Source organism: Eutrigla gurnardus (assembly GCF_963514095.1).
Source record: "Eutrigla gurnardus genome assembly, chromosome: 3".
Taxonomy (NCBI): Eukaryota; Metazoa; Chordata; class Actinopteri; order Perciformes; family Triglidae; genus Eutrigla; species Eutrigla gurnardus.
The window spans coordinates 30,088,023-30,103,384 of NC_139917.1; the positions used below are offsets into that span (position 1 = coordinate 30,088,023).

General features: G+C 40.7%; 1 protein-coding gene and 1 long non-coding RNA gene across 4 annotated transcripts; both read left to right on the top strand.

Moving 5' to 3' along the window:
- Window positions 1-309: 309 nt before the first annotated feature.
- ero1b (endoplasmic reticulum oxidoreductase 1 beta) lies at window positions 310-14,088 on the top strand. Of its 3 annotated transcripts, XM_084003364.1 has the most exons (16): window positions 310-841; window positions 3,637-3,756; window positions 6,147-6,230; window positions 6,317-6,358; window positions 7,561-7,643; window positions 8,555-8,628; window positions 8,910-9,030; window positions 9,346-9,392; window positions 9,972-9,983; window positions 10,083-10,109; window positions 10,207-10,299; window positions 11,212-11,458; window positions 11,581-11,650; window positions 12,068-12,154; window positions 12,484-12,617; window positions 12,761-14,088. In XM_084003364.1, exons 1-16 carry the CDS (start codon window positions 677-679, stop codon window positions 12,819-12,821), a joined length of 1,467 nt encoding a protein of 488 aa, XP_083859490.1. In that variant the 5' UTR covers window positions 310-676; the 3' UTR covers window positions 12,822-14,088. The 3 variants fall into 3 exon arrangements, with proteins under 3 accessions (XP_083859490.1, XP_083859489.1, XP_083859491.1); XM_084003363.1 differs by lacking the exon at window positions 9,972-9,983 and having other exon boundaries at window positions 9,346-9,404; XM_084003365.1 differs by lacking the exons at window positions 310-841; window positions 9,972-9,983 and adding an exon at window positions 1,730-1,874 and having other exon boundaries at window positions 9,346-9,404.
- A 502-nt stretch (window positions 14,089-14,590) lies between these two features.
- On the top strand, window positions 14,591-15,362 carry LOC311009307. Its single transcript, XR_014596631.1, has 2 exons — window positions 14,591-14,714; window positions 14,749-15,362. It is a non-coding gene; the product is annotated as an uncharacterized lncRNA (long non-coding RNA).

The following is a 15,362-nucleotide window of genomic DNA, read 5'->3' on the forward strand; positions in this document are numbered from 1 at the left end:
ACTACAGCAGAATCATACAATTTTAATCTGTTTAAATTTAGTTTAAAATATTGTCAATATACGTATATATTATATTTATATATTAGATCAATATAATATAAATATACTCTATTATTGTAATATATATAATATATTATTTCATATGATATTATATTTAATATACTATATATTTGCTTTAAATTCGTTAAAATGTAAATTAGTTTTTCGTTGATGTCATTTAGGCCCGTACACAAACATACAAAAAGTACACACGCGTCACAGATTATCCAACGTATTTTATTTTGGAAATTGTAGCCGGAAGTAAAAAAAAACAAAAAACGAAGTCGTGTTTTGCTAACTTGATGCTAAAGGGGGTAAGCGGGTTCACACAGAAACTTCAGCCAGTTATGTACCATCTTAACTCCCCGACCCCGGCTCTGTTAGGGCAGTTCGAGGTCTAAAGGTCTGCGTGAGGGTCTTCAGACACCCCGGCTGCCCACTCCGCCGACCCGCGCTGGTTGTTTCTTTAAAGAAAGCCGTGGTTAGCCTGCGGATGCTAACTCCAGCTAGCCCGTGAAGCTAACGTTACCGTAGCTACCAACTCGCCACACAAGCAGGAAGACAAACTGAGCTGACAGGAGTCCTACTTATTCTTGCGTCTTGTTTTGTTTTCATTTCACCATCGGCACAGTGAGTTATGTGGAAAGTAACTCTACAAGCGTTCGCTGTTTTGCTGTCGGCCTGGTTCTTCGGGAACTTTGTTCTGGGTTGGTTTCAACAGGACAACGTAAAACCCAACACGCAGCACAGCGAGGATCCGAGCGGAGCTTCCGACAGCCAGGACCAGAGCTGCTTCTGCCATGTGAGTAACCTCTACACGGTGTTTGTGGCACCTTGACGTCACCACGACGTTATTACGGGTTTTATACATTAGTTTATAGCTTCTTTTTTTAAACGTGGCGGCGACGCGGCAAGAGCCACCATTCAGGAAATCTTCTAGCACTTTCTGCTGTCATCTTAATTTGACGTCACCGTCTGTTTGTGTGCGTGCGCGTGCGTGTGAATGAAAGTCACATTACTCATCTTAATTATGCTGTCAGTTATACAATACAAGTTTAGCCCTTATATTCATACCGGAAACGCCAGACATTGTTGTCAAATAGCTACCGATATTTTTTTTTTTTTTTTTTTTTTATGAAAACCGATTTTTATTTTTTTAAGCGAGACGTATTAGCGGTAAACGGTATTTTACACGTCAACTAAGCTTTACTATGTGCATGTCACTATTATATATATATATATATATATATATATATATATATATATATGGATTTAAATGATATATTATATTTTTAAACATTGCACATCAACTGCGTTACTGTACTTCCGTGTTAACATATAAATGTTTTCGCCGTTTCGAAGCTTTACCAAAAAAAAAAAAACTTATACACATATTTCTTTTTCTTAGCCAAACAGCTGTTATTTCCATTCACCGACTAGAAAAGCGTGGTGTGCCGTGATTGGCTGCAGCGGAGTTCCCGCCTCTCTCCCTGTCATGGGAGTTGTAGTCTTTTGCGTACACGGCTAACAAGCGCTTCCAACCGGCAGAGAGCTGGTAGAGGACTACAAACGAGGAGGCGGCGCTGGAGAAGGGCGGGTTTTTGTGCTGTGACAGCTGGTTGTTTGGGGGGCGGGTCCCCGGGCGGGCATGGGGGGTCTGGAGGCCTGAAATGACAGCTCAGCCCCCTGGACAGAGCTGCTGCCGTGACATCTGGGCCCCAAGTTCCTGGAGGGGAAGTTTAAATTAAAAAAGGAAGAGAACCAACGACAGCATGCTGAGAGGGTTTTGCCTCTTCCTGCATTTCGTGGTACTCGGCGGACTGCTGCACTCGGAGGTTTGGTTAATCTGATGTGTTTTTGTACTATATTGAGACTTTTCCAGTTTCTGAAAGCCTGAGTGGCAGCATGAGGCACTGTGATAGCAAACAAAACAACTTATATAATTTAACTTTGTTTGTTTTGGTTTGTTTGTTTCTTTAAATTGCAGGTAAATTATTTTCAAAGATTTTCTTTCGGTAGATCTGAAAATGACTATGTAAAGTTGGCACTCATCGATGATAGAGAATATAAAACCAACTCAACAATATTAATCTGTTCTTCATTTGTTATTGGAGACCTAATTAATCACAATAACACATTCAACATATGTTGAATTGTATGTTTTCCCGTCAACCAGTTTCACATTTTTGTGTGTTCGATTGACTTTCTGTAAACAATTAATTAAAATAATTTAGCTTTGTAAATGTAACAGCTGATCAATGTGTGTATTTTCCTTGTAATACATTTTAAATGACCTATTTTCCCCCCTGGTTACATCCTTGGAAATGATTAGGAAGTTGCAGATCTGCAAAAATTGGCACTTGCTTTGAATAAAATAAGCAATAATCAGTTGATATACTGTCTCAGTATATCAATAGTTAATATACTGAGATCTAGACTTTTTATTTTTCTAGCTTCAAGGCTGGTTTCCATTGAAAAGATCTCATTCACATAAGAATTTTACACGACTCAGCAACAGGGTGAGCACATGATGCAACACTGATATGGCCATCGACCATTTTACGCAGCCTATCTGCTCATGCAAATAACAAAACCAGAAGAGACACGTGGAATAACAAAGCTTTGAATAGCATTCCTATTCAGTAGTATGTAAGGTATAGTGTTGTATGCTTTTCTTTTTAAAGTTTTAATATATCTATTAGTCCGTTAATCAGTCAAGTCTTTCGTTGAAGCATAACAGTTAAAATTCTTCAATTTCTAGTCTCTCAAAAGTGAATATTGATTCACAGACTGTCTTTAGAAATGAGTGTCTTTGGATGTTTGGACTGTTGGTGGGACAAAACAAAACATTTTACTATGTCAACCAGTACTTTTACATTTTATAGGTCAAGCAAGTAATCGTCAGTTTGATTGATAGTGTACATAAATAAATCAGTTGCACCTAATTGTGCACACTGAGGAGCAGAAAACACGACGTAGGTCATGAAATGGACTCCGAGCAGTGTTTGTGTTGCGGGCAGGTGAGCTGTTGTTAATCCAGTTAAACCAGGTGTGTGCAGTGGGATAAGACTTAGCTGACCCCCCGCCCCGACCCCACCTTTAATGCCACCCTCTGTTAGCTGAACTCCTCAGATATTTACCCTCTTGGTTGTTCACTTTGCTCCTCGGGTCAAACTCATTTGTCTTAGTTTAACACGTCAGCGGCTGAAGAGCCGTCTGTTGTTCAGAGATGGAGGTCTGAATTTTGCATGCTGGGGTTCAGGTAACAGGTCCTCTCACAGGTGGATGTATTATGCATGGAGGTGCAGGTAGACAGTCTATTATGGTGATTATTATTATATTACAGTATATTATTAGGGCCCGTCACAACACTGCTTGCAGTTTTAATTATATATATTATTGTAAAGCCCTTTTTGTTGTAATGTGTGCTATATAAATACTTACTTTCTGACTTATGCTTATTATTTCAGAACACTTTTACTAACTGCTGGCTAGTCATCTAAATTTCAATGTGGTTGTTGTTTGTCGTCTGTCGTTCGGTCACGTTAGCGATGTTGAAAAGTTGTTCATTCAGTCGGTTTCCTTCTGCTCTCTCAGCTGACGGGAGTCCTGGACGACTGCTTCTGTGACGTCGAAAGCATCGACGTCTTCAACAACTTCAAGATCTACCCGAGAATCAAGAAGCTGACGGAGAAAGACTTCTTCAGATACTACAGAGTAAGAGCTTCACTGTGAACATGACTCACTGTTTCCTCAGTATTTCTATACCTCCAGATCCTTTTATAAGATTTTAAAAATCTGATTTTATGAAGTCAGATATCAGATTTTTAAAACCACCATTTTCAGAGGGAACACTTAGTTACACAATCTTTTAAAGTCTGGCTCATAATGATTAGCTCAATTGTGTTTTCTTCCTCTTTTTTTCAGTAGAAGTTTTGACAGAGCTGTGTTGTTTACTGTGTTAATGAGGTGATCATTTTTCATCATCCGATAAAATTCGTTATGCACAGAAATGTTTTTATTTTTAATTTTTTTTTTTTATATCCGTATCTGGATGTGAAAAAACACAGAAAGTGGAACCTGCTTCCAAAAAAGTTTCTGAGCCGGCGTGCAAATGTGATTGACAGCGTGAGGTCGTATTTATTTTTTTAACGTCCAATAATTTGTGACTTTCTTGACAATATTAGATATTGACAAACATCCCATGTGTAAATTCATGGCACATTTTAAACAGGATCAAGAACATATATTTGTCTCTCTCTGTTAACTATCGTACATATTTTTTCCGGAAATATCTCCTCGCTATACAATCTGGCAGAAAAATCAGTTGAAATCGTCTACTAAAAACTATTTTTAAAAACGATGTACCTTCGCGTCGAGCTTCTCTTAAAAACAGCTGCAGATACAGATTCAGTTACAGGGACGGCGGCTGCTTGTGTAAACAGTTCCCTGATATTCTGGTTCATGCTATTCTTAAAAAAACAAAAAAGTGAAACGGGGCCTTTGTGTCGACCAGGAGAAGCCTGACGAGAAAAAAAAAACCCAGCCGTTTCCTGTTTCGTCACATTTAGCCGTTTTTACGAGGCTCGTTACAGAGGAGGAAGAATGTGTTCATGAAATATTTAAACTATTGCAACAGTCGTCCAACAACAGTCTGTAAGAGAAAGATGTTTATAGTGAACACTTCAACAGCCTGTGATATCACCTTCTACACTGATAGAATGAATAAGCAAGATATCAAACCACTCAATGTTGCAATAATTGTATTTTTATTATTTATCGGGATTAAAAAAACATGCAATTAGTTGATCGTGGAGAATATTGGGGTGACTAAAAAAAGCTGTCTAGCTTGCTGTCAAGTGAAAGAATATAGACAATTTAAAAATGTAATAAAAATGCAGGAAGTATTATTTACAGGACGACCTTATGATGTATGGTTGTTTGATTTACTTAAAAAAAAAAAAGCACATTTTGATGATTATCGGAATAATATCGCAATCATTTTGGCCAGTCGTGACATGATATTTTTCGTATTGTCCCAATTTATTTAAATTGAAAAAAAAAAAAGATGTTTGTGGTCAAAGTATAATTACATGCGTTTGTTGTCTGCACACAAACAGAATCAGAGAACGTGATGAAATTGTTTCATTGAAGCAGTTAGTAAAGGAAAACAAAAGCTTCTGTGTAACTTTCCTTGTTCTTGAATTGACGAGCTTAAAGAGAGAGAGATTCAGCAACTACAACATTAAGTCAAGACCTGACGTGACTTCTTGTGTTATAATATATAGAAACACGTTAGCTCGTAAAATGGTCTAATTTCAGTGAATTGTGCTTTTTAAACGTTGCAGGTGAGCTTCTGTCTCATCGTACGCCCACTTACGGCTGAGTGTGAGGTTCCCACGCAGCCTGCTCAGCGAGTGGGCGAGCAAGAGAGAGAGATGTGTTTCATGTTGTTGTTGTTGTGGTTTTTTTTCATTAACGCCCCTGATACCACACCAACATGGAGCGCTAAGATTTCCAGCCAACAGGCCTGAAAAACAAACAGCAGCAGCAGCCAGCTGAATAAAACGAGTGTGAAAGGTTTTCCATCCCTTCACACTCTGTCACCATGGCAACATTAATCCAGCACCTCCCGCCAATGGCCAGAGACGAGTGGTGACGGGACATGAAGTAGTCCCGCAGCGAGAAGTTCAAAGCTTCATTCAGATGCTAAACCAACATCTGAATGCCTCACAGCTTTGTCGGCTCCTTGTGTTTGAACAGTTGCAGATAAAGATCAGGCCACACTCATGCTATGAGTACATGATGTTATTTTAATATTAGTCATTGACTCATGTGATAATTAACAGGGAAGAGCATTTGTGAAGCTGGAACCAACACACTTCTTTTACATAAACAAATATATGAAAATATTAAACTTGTTGCTCATTTTTGTTACACAAACTGTCAAAACAGGTATGCCAATAGTTTAATTAAACACGCTGCTTGAGTCACATTCCACCGTTGCCCTTGTAAATGGGGTTTGGAGTCCTGAGAATGTTCTAGAAGGACGGAGGTGAACCAAACAAAGACGGTTAGATGTATAAATGTGATCTTCTCTTCTCCAGGTGAACCTGAAGCGGCCGTGTCCCTTCTGGGCCGACGACGGTCACTGTGCCATCAAAGACTGCCATGTGGAGCCCTGTCCAGAGGTCAGAGGTCAACCACACACACACACACACACACACACACACACGCATATAGTAACGACTATCTCTTTTCTTCTGTTGTCTTACAGAGTAAGATCCCAGTGGGCATCAAGTCTGGGAACTACAACAAGGTGAGAATGAAGAAGATGGATGTTGGGCATGTTTGTTTTTTTTTTCTCAAAATACTGTGTTTTCCGTTTTCATTTTTCTAAATTCTTAGAGCATTTTTTTCTCCATCAAATGGCATCTAATCCTGTGGTTGTTGAATCAAAATGAAGAAATTGACTGAAGAAACATTCCAGTAGTTCTAATTTGATTCCTTGTCATTCGGTGGAGGAGTCACTTGACATTTCTCTCGGCTCAGGTGCGGTGACAAACGCTTATGATGTTAGAGAAAACATCCATTTTATAAATTGTATCCAGTGCTCGGTCCGTTTTTGATCCTCGGAGCTACGGACGTGATTCTCTTCGGTCCGTTCGGCTCGTCTCTGTTCAACCTTTAACGTGTTTAATGCAGTTTAGGAGCAGCTGTGTTTGTTCCACCACTTTCTGTCTCATCAGCTGATTCAACGAACACACACACACAGCTTATCTGCCCCGATAGTTTCCACGTAGAGGCCGAGTGTTTGCCGGCTCTTGGCCGGCGGCCCGATGTTTGTCTTGCAATGATCCAGAAGTGGTTCGGACACGTGAACGCGTCTCGGTCTCAGTCGAATGTGTTTCGCTGGCCGAGTCGGTGGGAAGGATTAAAGGCAACGTGTCTGTTTGGAAAATCAAGTATCAAACACTTGATCTGTGTCCGTTTCAGAAGAGGCAAGAAAAGTGGATTTCAAAGGATTTTAACCCACACAACCCCGACAGTGTGATCTACTGCGTCTCGGCATGGAACAATATTCACAAATCTATCCCGATAATTATCAAAATACGCTTTTTTCTGTGTGTGTGAACATCCATTTTAGTCAAAAACGAATATTCATTTACAATTTTAAATAAGGTAAAGCGTAACGTGCACACATAAACATCAATGTCTTTGGGTTCTGGACTGACAGAACACACCAACTTGTAATTACGTGAATATTTTTCACATTTGAGAGAGAAAAGAATCAAATCTCGAAAACAATCTGAGGATTAATTGATAATTAAAGTAATTAGTTAGTTGCAGCCCTAAAACAAGTGCTTTACTATAAGTCGTTTGTTTATTTCGTTAGAGCTTCCTTTATTTTATTAGCATGAGCTAATGTCTCTCTCTCTCTCTCTCTCTCTCTCTCTCTCTCTCTCTCTCTCTCTCTCTCTCTCTCTCTCTCTCTCTCTCTCTCTCTCTCTCTCTCTCCAGTACTCCCATGCAGGGAATACCATGTTGGACGTGACGGATTGCGAACAGGCCCAAGAGCTGGGTGCCATCAACAGCACCCTGAGGTGACAGCCACAGACCTCCTCCTCTCGTCCTTATCTGACGACTCTTTTTTAGTAACCGATAGCAACCGTGCCCAACGTTCGCCGACGTCTGGACCGGCAGCAGCTGCTGGTCGTTTCTCAGCAGACTGACCTTCACTGGGAAAAACACTGGAGGGTTCATCTGATAATACAATACGCTCTTCATATTAATAAATACATAAAACATCCTCAACTCACTTCACTCAAAGTCTAAAAATAAACTTCACGAGTCCCCACCGTAGATTATTCTTTATTATTTATGAGCTGTCGGTTATAATTGGACACAATTCTGCATACAGTTTTTTAGTAGTTTAGTACGTTTAATATAATTTTTATTATTTAATAATCAGCTTTAAGACTGAAATGGTAGCAGTTCCACAGTTTTACGTTATCTGATCAGCGTTACATTAACGACCTGAACAATTAGAGGAAAATATCTCATCGAGGCTCTCACCAACGCTGCAATTTAAATGACTTTCTATGAATTGTGTGTTTGTTTGTTAGTCTTCGTTTCAAACAACGTGTGTTGATCACAAACTGTCTCGTTTTTAATTTTATTTCATTATTATGGCAGTTTATTATGTGGCTGTTGCGAAAATATTGCCATATAATTCAGAAAATTCAGGATTTAATCCAAATAAACGCGGACGCCGTACCTATTTAACGGCAGACCGGACGCTCTGCTGACTCACTAGTGCCTCTAGAGGCAAAGGCAGTATTGCAAGACAGGACGGACCACAATATACACAAACATCTGTGACGTCAACACTGTAACCTCTTCACAAACCTTTTTTTTTATTATTTCAAGTTGTTTTTAACATTCGTATCTATACCTGGTGATGTCACAGCTTCTCCTCTGAGATCAATAAGGATTGTGTAACTTCCTGTTTCAGTAACCAGAGCAAACAGGCGTTTGTCGACTGGGCGAGACACGACGATGCCCAGGACCACTTCTGTGAGCTGGATGGTGAGGATTCCTGCTCTCTGTATGACCTATGACCTGTGTATGACTATTATCTAAAGCTAACGGGGCAGACCGCCGTGGCCATATTTCCTTTAACGAGCTTGATTAACGTGATGGTGCTGTTGGTGAAACTCGTGTGTGTGTGTGTGTGTGTGCGTGTGCGTGTGCGTGTGTGTGTGTGTGTGTGTGTGTGTGTGTGTGCGTGTGTGTGTGTGTGTGTCCGCGTACGTGTGTGTGTGGGTGTGGGTGTGGGTGTGGGTGTGGTGTGGTGTGGTGTGTGTTAGATGAAACCTCTCCGGATTCTGAATATGTGGATCTGCTGCTGAACCCGGAGCGATTCACTGGATACAAGGGTCCTTCAGCCTGGAGAGTCTGGAACAGCATCTACGAGGAAAACTGTTTCAAGTGAGACACACACACACACACACACACACACACACACACACACACACACACTTTTGTGAGATTATCTTGGTGGACCCTGCACCCTAAGGGGGGTCTGTTGGTGTGTCTCTAGTGGGTTTGCAGTCTGATAAGATAGTTTTTACTATTTTTGTTTTAACAAACCAACAGCATCTTTTTAAAGAAAAGTCTCCTTTTTGTTTTCCAAGAAATGCTCAAATTTAAAGTTGTTGGAAATCTGCCTCCTGCCAGTTTGACTTGTATTGATCATGAATGACTTCATTTTCATTGTTATTATTATATTTTTGTTGTCAACAGGCCCAGGTCGGTGTACCGACCTCTGAACCCTCTGGCTCCCAGCAAAGGTGAGTCTGGGGGTAAAAAAAATAATCAATAACTGTTTTATCAGCTGCAGTTTCAACAAACTAAACTTTTTTTTTTTTTTTTTTTTAAGATTCAAGCTTCCTTATTTAACGGTTACATTTTTCAGTTTTAGACTGCATTTAATTTAGAACAACTTCCTTTCCAGCGGTTTGTTTTTAGACATTATTTCACATTTGAGACTCTCTGATGCGAAAGGAGTTCAAAACGTTTGCAAATGTGATGATCAGTTAAATCGTTACATCACTTCCGGTACTTGAAGTTTATAAGCACTGCTCCGAAAAGCTAAGGGAGCACTTAAATAACACATCAGATCTTGATGAACAGATTGTTCAATTTAGAAAATGTACTGATGTACATTATTTAATTTGTTGAGAACAAAAGAGCTTTACGAATATAATTTGTTTTCATTTTCAGATTAAGTTTCGAATGTTTGTCGTTATATTCAAATTAGTTCATGAGTCTTTTTTTTAATTATTATTATTTTACTGAACACGGTTCTGTGTGTGATTATTAATAGAACAGATCTAACAGCTTTGTTCTCTTTATCTTTCTGTGTTCAGGAGACGACGATGGTGAGGAAAACTCGACCGACTTCACGTGAGTGTATTTTTAGTCGTGTTGCAAAAGGCAAACTGACGGTTTTGTTCTTCTCTATTTTGTATGCGTTGCAGGAGAAGGTTTCTACAAGTGGCTGGAAGGTGAGTTTGTGACATAACTTTTTAACCTTTCTTTTGGATTTGTTAGTTGGATGTTAAACACGTCTTCTTCTTCTTCCATTCTTTGTTGCGTCTTCAGGTTTGTGTTTGGAGAAGAGAGTTTTCTACCGACTCATCTCGGGCCTCCACAGCAGCATCAACATCCACCTGTGTGCCGAGTACCTGCTGGACGGTACGCCCATCTGATCTCAGAGCAGTTCTTTTCCCTTGCATTGGTCGCCCGTGACATAAAGCTGATTTATATTCCCGAGTCTATCAAACATAAGAGCAGGGATTAGTCAGAATTACAGGCTACAATTTAGCAGATTTCTTTAACCCGTTTGTTGAAAGTTGAGCAAAAGAAGCCTCTTCTTCTTGTTGAGTCTTCTGTGAGCATGTTGACAATGCAGAGGTCTGATGATTAACTTAAATAAGTTGTAATTAAATACCTTAAACGTTTAGACGATTGCTTGGAAGACAAATGCATCACATCCTGACATAAAGTCAAGTCCTCACAGGAAATATATTTACAAACACAAATACGTACATGAAACAAAACATCAGACCATCGATGACAACGTGAAATACTGCATATCATTCAAAGTAAACCTAGAAATAGAAAGGGCTAATACACTGAGTTGGGTGAGGTCCATCATATCAATAACTCAGTGGAGTTTTATTTATTTATTTTAATTCATGAAACACAGAACAAGATATATATAATATATATATAAACATGAATTATTTAACCCTGAAAGTCTTCCTATGAACATATTTCTGAGAATTTGGAGAGCCCACGGCGTCTTTAAGTGACTCTCGGAGCGAGAGCTAGTTACTAAAAGACGGCACCGAGAATCCCGACATGCTTCAAACTTCACCGAGCTCAACGCCGGTCGTTTCAACATTTACTTCATGATAAAGTCAAAGTAACTTTCTCTTACCACTTAAAATCATTTTTTATAAAGCTGGCAAAGGGATTCACACAGAAACCGTAAAAGAAGATAAATAAAAGATATGATACTGCAGTTAAACATATTCTCTGGTCTCTGGGTGAGCGTGTTTGTTTAAATGATATTATATGTGGTTGCTGTGTCTGGTCCCTCAGAGGGCTGGAGCCAGTCGGTCTGGGGTCCAAACGCTCAGGAGTTCAGGAACCGCTTCGACACGGCGGAGACGAAGGGCGAGGGCACGCGGCGGCTGAAGAACCTCTACTTCCTGTACCTGATCGAGCTGCGGGCGCTCTACAAGGTGGCGCCGTACTTTGAACGAGCGTTCGTCAACTTGTACACTGGGAACGCCCAGGAGGACGGAGCCACCAAGGAGCTGCTGCTGCAGGTCTTCAATGAGATCAAGTAAGCAGCGCTTTCATTATTCACCGGAGTACAAGTACAACATGTTTATCATCCTGCCGTCTATATTTGTACATCGTCTGTGTACTACACCGTATCCGAAGGCTCCTCCTCTTGTCTTCCAGAGCTTTCCCGATGCACTTTGATGAGAAGTCCATGTTCGCCGGACACAAAATCGAAGCCAAAATGTTAAAGGTGTGTGTGTGTGTGTGTGTGTGTGTGTGTGTGTGTGTGTGTGTGTGTGTGTGTGTGTGTGTGTGTGTGTGTGTGTGTGTGTGTGTGTGTGTGTGTGTGTGTGTGTGTGTGTGTGTGTGTGTGTGTGTGTGTGTGTGTGTGTGTGTGTGTGTGTGTGTGTGTGTGTGTCTTGTCTGTCTGTCTGTCTGTCTGTCTGTCTGTCTGTCTGTCTGTGTCTGTGTCTGTCTGTGTCTCTGTCTGTCTGTCTGTGTCTGTCTGTCTGTGTGTGTGTGTGTGTCTGTGTCTGTCTGTCTGTGTGTCTGTCTGTGTGTGTCTGTCTGTCTGTGTGTGTGTGTGTCTGTCTGTCTGTCTGTGTGTCTGTCTGTGTGTGTGTTTAAAAGCCATCTCTGAACGTGTCTCCTGTCTTTCCTCCTCCAGGAGGAGTTCCGCCTCCACTTTAAAAACATCTCCAGGATCATGGACTGCGTCGGCTGCAGTAAATGTCGACTGTGGGGGAAACTACAGGCGAGTCCTAATGTCAACGTGAAACCAGTTGTTGTCGGTTGTCGGTTCCAAACCTCTGGATCGGCTCTCACATCTCAAACTGTTGTTTCCCAACGTGACGCCGTTAAGGAGACGTACATCCTCGTTTCCATTCCCCTACTTGTATTTTGGCATTCTGCTAGAACTTGCTTTTAATGTTCACATGTAACTGTATTTTTTTTTGCATGGAAATTGCGTTGCTCGGCAACAGCTTCCTGTCAGCTGAGTCAGTCACATACGCTGCAACAGGAAACAACGAGAGATTATCTGCGTGTATTGCCTACAGCTCTTTCCTGTGTTTTTGTGTGCAGACTCAGGGTCTTGGTACGGCTCTGAAGATCCTCTTTTCCGAGAAGGAGATCCAGAATCTTCCGGAGCACAGCCCCTCCAAAGGTTTCCAGCTGACCCGGCAGGAGATCGTGGCCTTACTGAACGGGTTCGGCAGGTACAGATGGGATCATCCATACAACACACATCTGAACTATCCCTTTATTGATCCGTCCTCTGCTGACTCTTCCCTTCAGTGTTTTGGCTGGTGGCGCCCTCTATTGACCAGCCTTTCACCACCACTTCCTCTCTCTCTCTCAGGTTGTCCACCAGTATACAGCAGCTCCACAGTTTCCGCCTGTTGTTGAAGGACAGCAGGTAACAGAAAGCAATGTCTCGCCAGGGCCAGTAGGTGGCGCCAGCCCCCCGGAGAACTGCAATAGTCTTATCCTCACCCAGAAGAAGGCCTTGTTCATGGACATCGGGATTAGTGAACCCAATAACGACCCCCGCAAATACACTGTCTCCTCCTATTAATCTCTCTCCTGTCTCCCTTCTCCTCCTCCTCCTCCTTCTCCTCCTCCTCCGGTAGATCATGAATGTTAACTCTTGCGCCTCCTTTTGCCTATGTCAGAAAAGTCTCCAGGTTCTGAACACTTCGCCTGACGTCTTTTTTCTCTCTCTGCTGTTAAAAAAAAAAGCAACAATTTTCGTTTAAATTATTATTATTATTATAATTTTTTCTCCTGAGAGGTCGACCTGTGACATCAGCAGGTCGTTTGTGACATTCGCCAAAAAAAAAAAAAAAAACCTGAATGAAGCGACCAAAACTCATGAACCCAGCATAGATCCACAGGAAGTGAGTGAGTTGGATTTGAAGGAGGGGGCGGGGTTTAATACTCAAAATCACTGTTCATTTCTCTTTCGTACTCACCCCGCCCTCTGCTGACATCACATCCTGTTGGGTTTTTACACTCAGACCTGCTGTCCCGAGAGGTCAGGACGTTTTTTTCCAGATTAAAGTGCGTCTGAACTGTCAGGATGCTGCTGCTGCCTTTTTCTCTTCCTCTCTCACCGTTTCCATTTAGTTTTTTTGTTGCTCAAAGCCTGAGGATCTGGACCAATCTGCTCATGTTGACCATCTCAGGCCTCATTTATAAAAGTGTGTGTGTGTGTGTGTGTACGTGTGGGAGGAGTTTAAACGGCGTTGTTGTCAAACTGACTTCGGCCTCCCGTCGGTCTGATGTTTCCCAACATGGCTAGTTCTTTATTTCTAGTGTCTGACCCTTAAGAACCCAGAAACATTTCTGCTTAAAGGAAAATTCATTTCATTAATAATTTAATGAAAAATGCATTACTGTGATTAAGGTTAAGATTAAAAGGCTGACATTACTTTTCTGTCACAACGGTATTTTCATTACTTGCTTTATTTAAGTTAGTTTGAGAAATGTGGTTTCAGTTTAAACGTGAAAAGTGTGTGTGTGTGTGTGTGTGTGTGTCGATTATCAACAGTTGCAGCTATCAGATAATGGACTATGACTTGATTCCACGATTAACCTTGATACAGTAGCAGACGTTTGTTCTTTTGCGATAGCTAACTAATAATTGCGTCTTGTTTCCGTCTGTCCGGTTGCAGCTCTATTTTCTGCGCTTGTGTGTTTAAAGGTACAAAGGTACCTTTAAACACTTAAAAGTGCGCTGCCTTTTTTGTCATCACGGCATTTATTTTAGCTTCAGCCACGTTGTCGTAAAAAGCACAACTATAAGTAAGATGGATCATATTTAAATGGAGAGAAAAGTAATTTCCTTACTCACTGGAGTTTTTATCCAACGAAACGAAGGGGACTAGTTTGTTGGGGACTATTTTCAGCAGCGGATTAATCCATATTTGGAGCTTCAGTGAGCTGCAGGTCGGTGTACGCGGAGGGATAAAGATGTTTGAGTCTTGGTGGGATTTTGTCACAGCCAGAAAAATAAAGAGCATTTACCAGATTTCTACTTATAATCTTGAGGGAGTGATATCTTGAAACAAGACGGAATGACATCACAAAGAGAAAACATCGCGATTTAGAGTAATTCCGATCAACAAGCAACGTCAAACAAGCGAAAGACACCGAGCTCAGTGACTGTTTTCTTTGCCGTCGCTGTGATTTCACAGATTCCAGTCATAAAAAGTATGAAGTGGACCAAAGAGTTTCACGTTTTTATTTTATTTTGTGTGTTTCTGTTTTTATTTGTGATGCCCAGCAAGTGTTAACCTTTTTTTTTTTACTTTGTTTAATCGCCTTCAGAGTCGGTGGTCATACGAGAGTTTATGGGTTTGCCTCTTTACTGTCATCTGATCCAAGATTTTGTTAATTAATAAATACTCTTTTTCTTTTTACAAAATTTAAGATAATCTCCAGGAAATTTCATGCAGAACACTTCAAGTCAGAAAGATTTGCTTTCAAAGTAAAACATTTCAGTTCAGTGATATTATTTAAGTAAAGTTTAATTAAAATTCGTAAAATTGCGATGATTACAGCCTTTGTTTGCTTTCATAGGATTTCAGTTAGAATTAGTTGTGTCTTATTTTCTTTGTGTGGATGTGAGAAATGATATGATGCAAGTGTGTGTGTGTTGTGCGCATGCCTTCCTTTGAGCCTTGCATGCCCTCCAGCAGCCGCTCGTCAGCCTTAAAAAACGAAATTGGGATTTTTTTTATTTATTTAATTTTTTTTGGGAGGGGAAAAGGCGACAAACCAACCTGCTTCCGATCTTCATGTTTGAATCTGGTTTGTGAACGGCAGCGCACGTCAAAGTTTTTCTTCTTTCTGTTGCTTTCAGATCTCTATGAATCTATATATAGTTGCACCATGTCGATGTGTGTACCTGTTGAGTATATTTATTTGAAAAGAAGAGGAATAAATATTTCTGGACATCA

Excerpts from the sequence above, each read along its gene's own strand:
- ero1b (XM_084003363.1), top strand. The coding sequence starts at position 677 with ATGTGGAAAGTAACTCTACAAGCGTTCGCTGTTTTGCTGTCGGCCTGG. Across the intron at positions 9,405-10,082 it reads CAGCAAAGGTGAGTCTGGGG|GAGAAGGTTTCTACAAGTGG; the intron begins GTAAAAAAAATA and ends TATGCGTTGCAG. Across the intron at positions 10,300-11,211 it reads TGCCGAGTACCTGCTGGACG|AGGGCTGGAGCCAGTCGGTC; the intron begins GTACGCCCATCT and ends CTGGTCCCTCAG.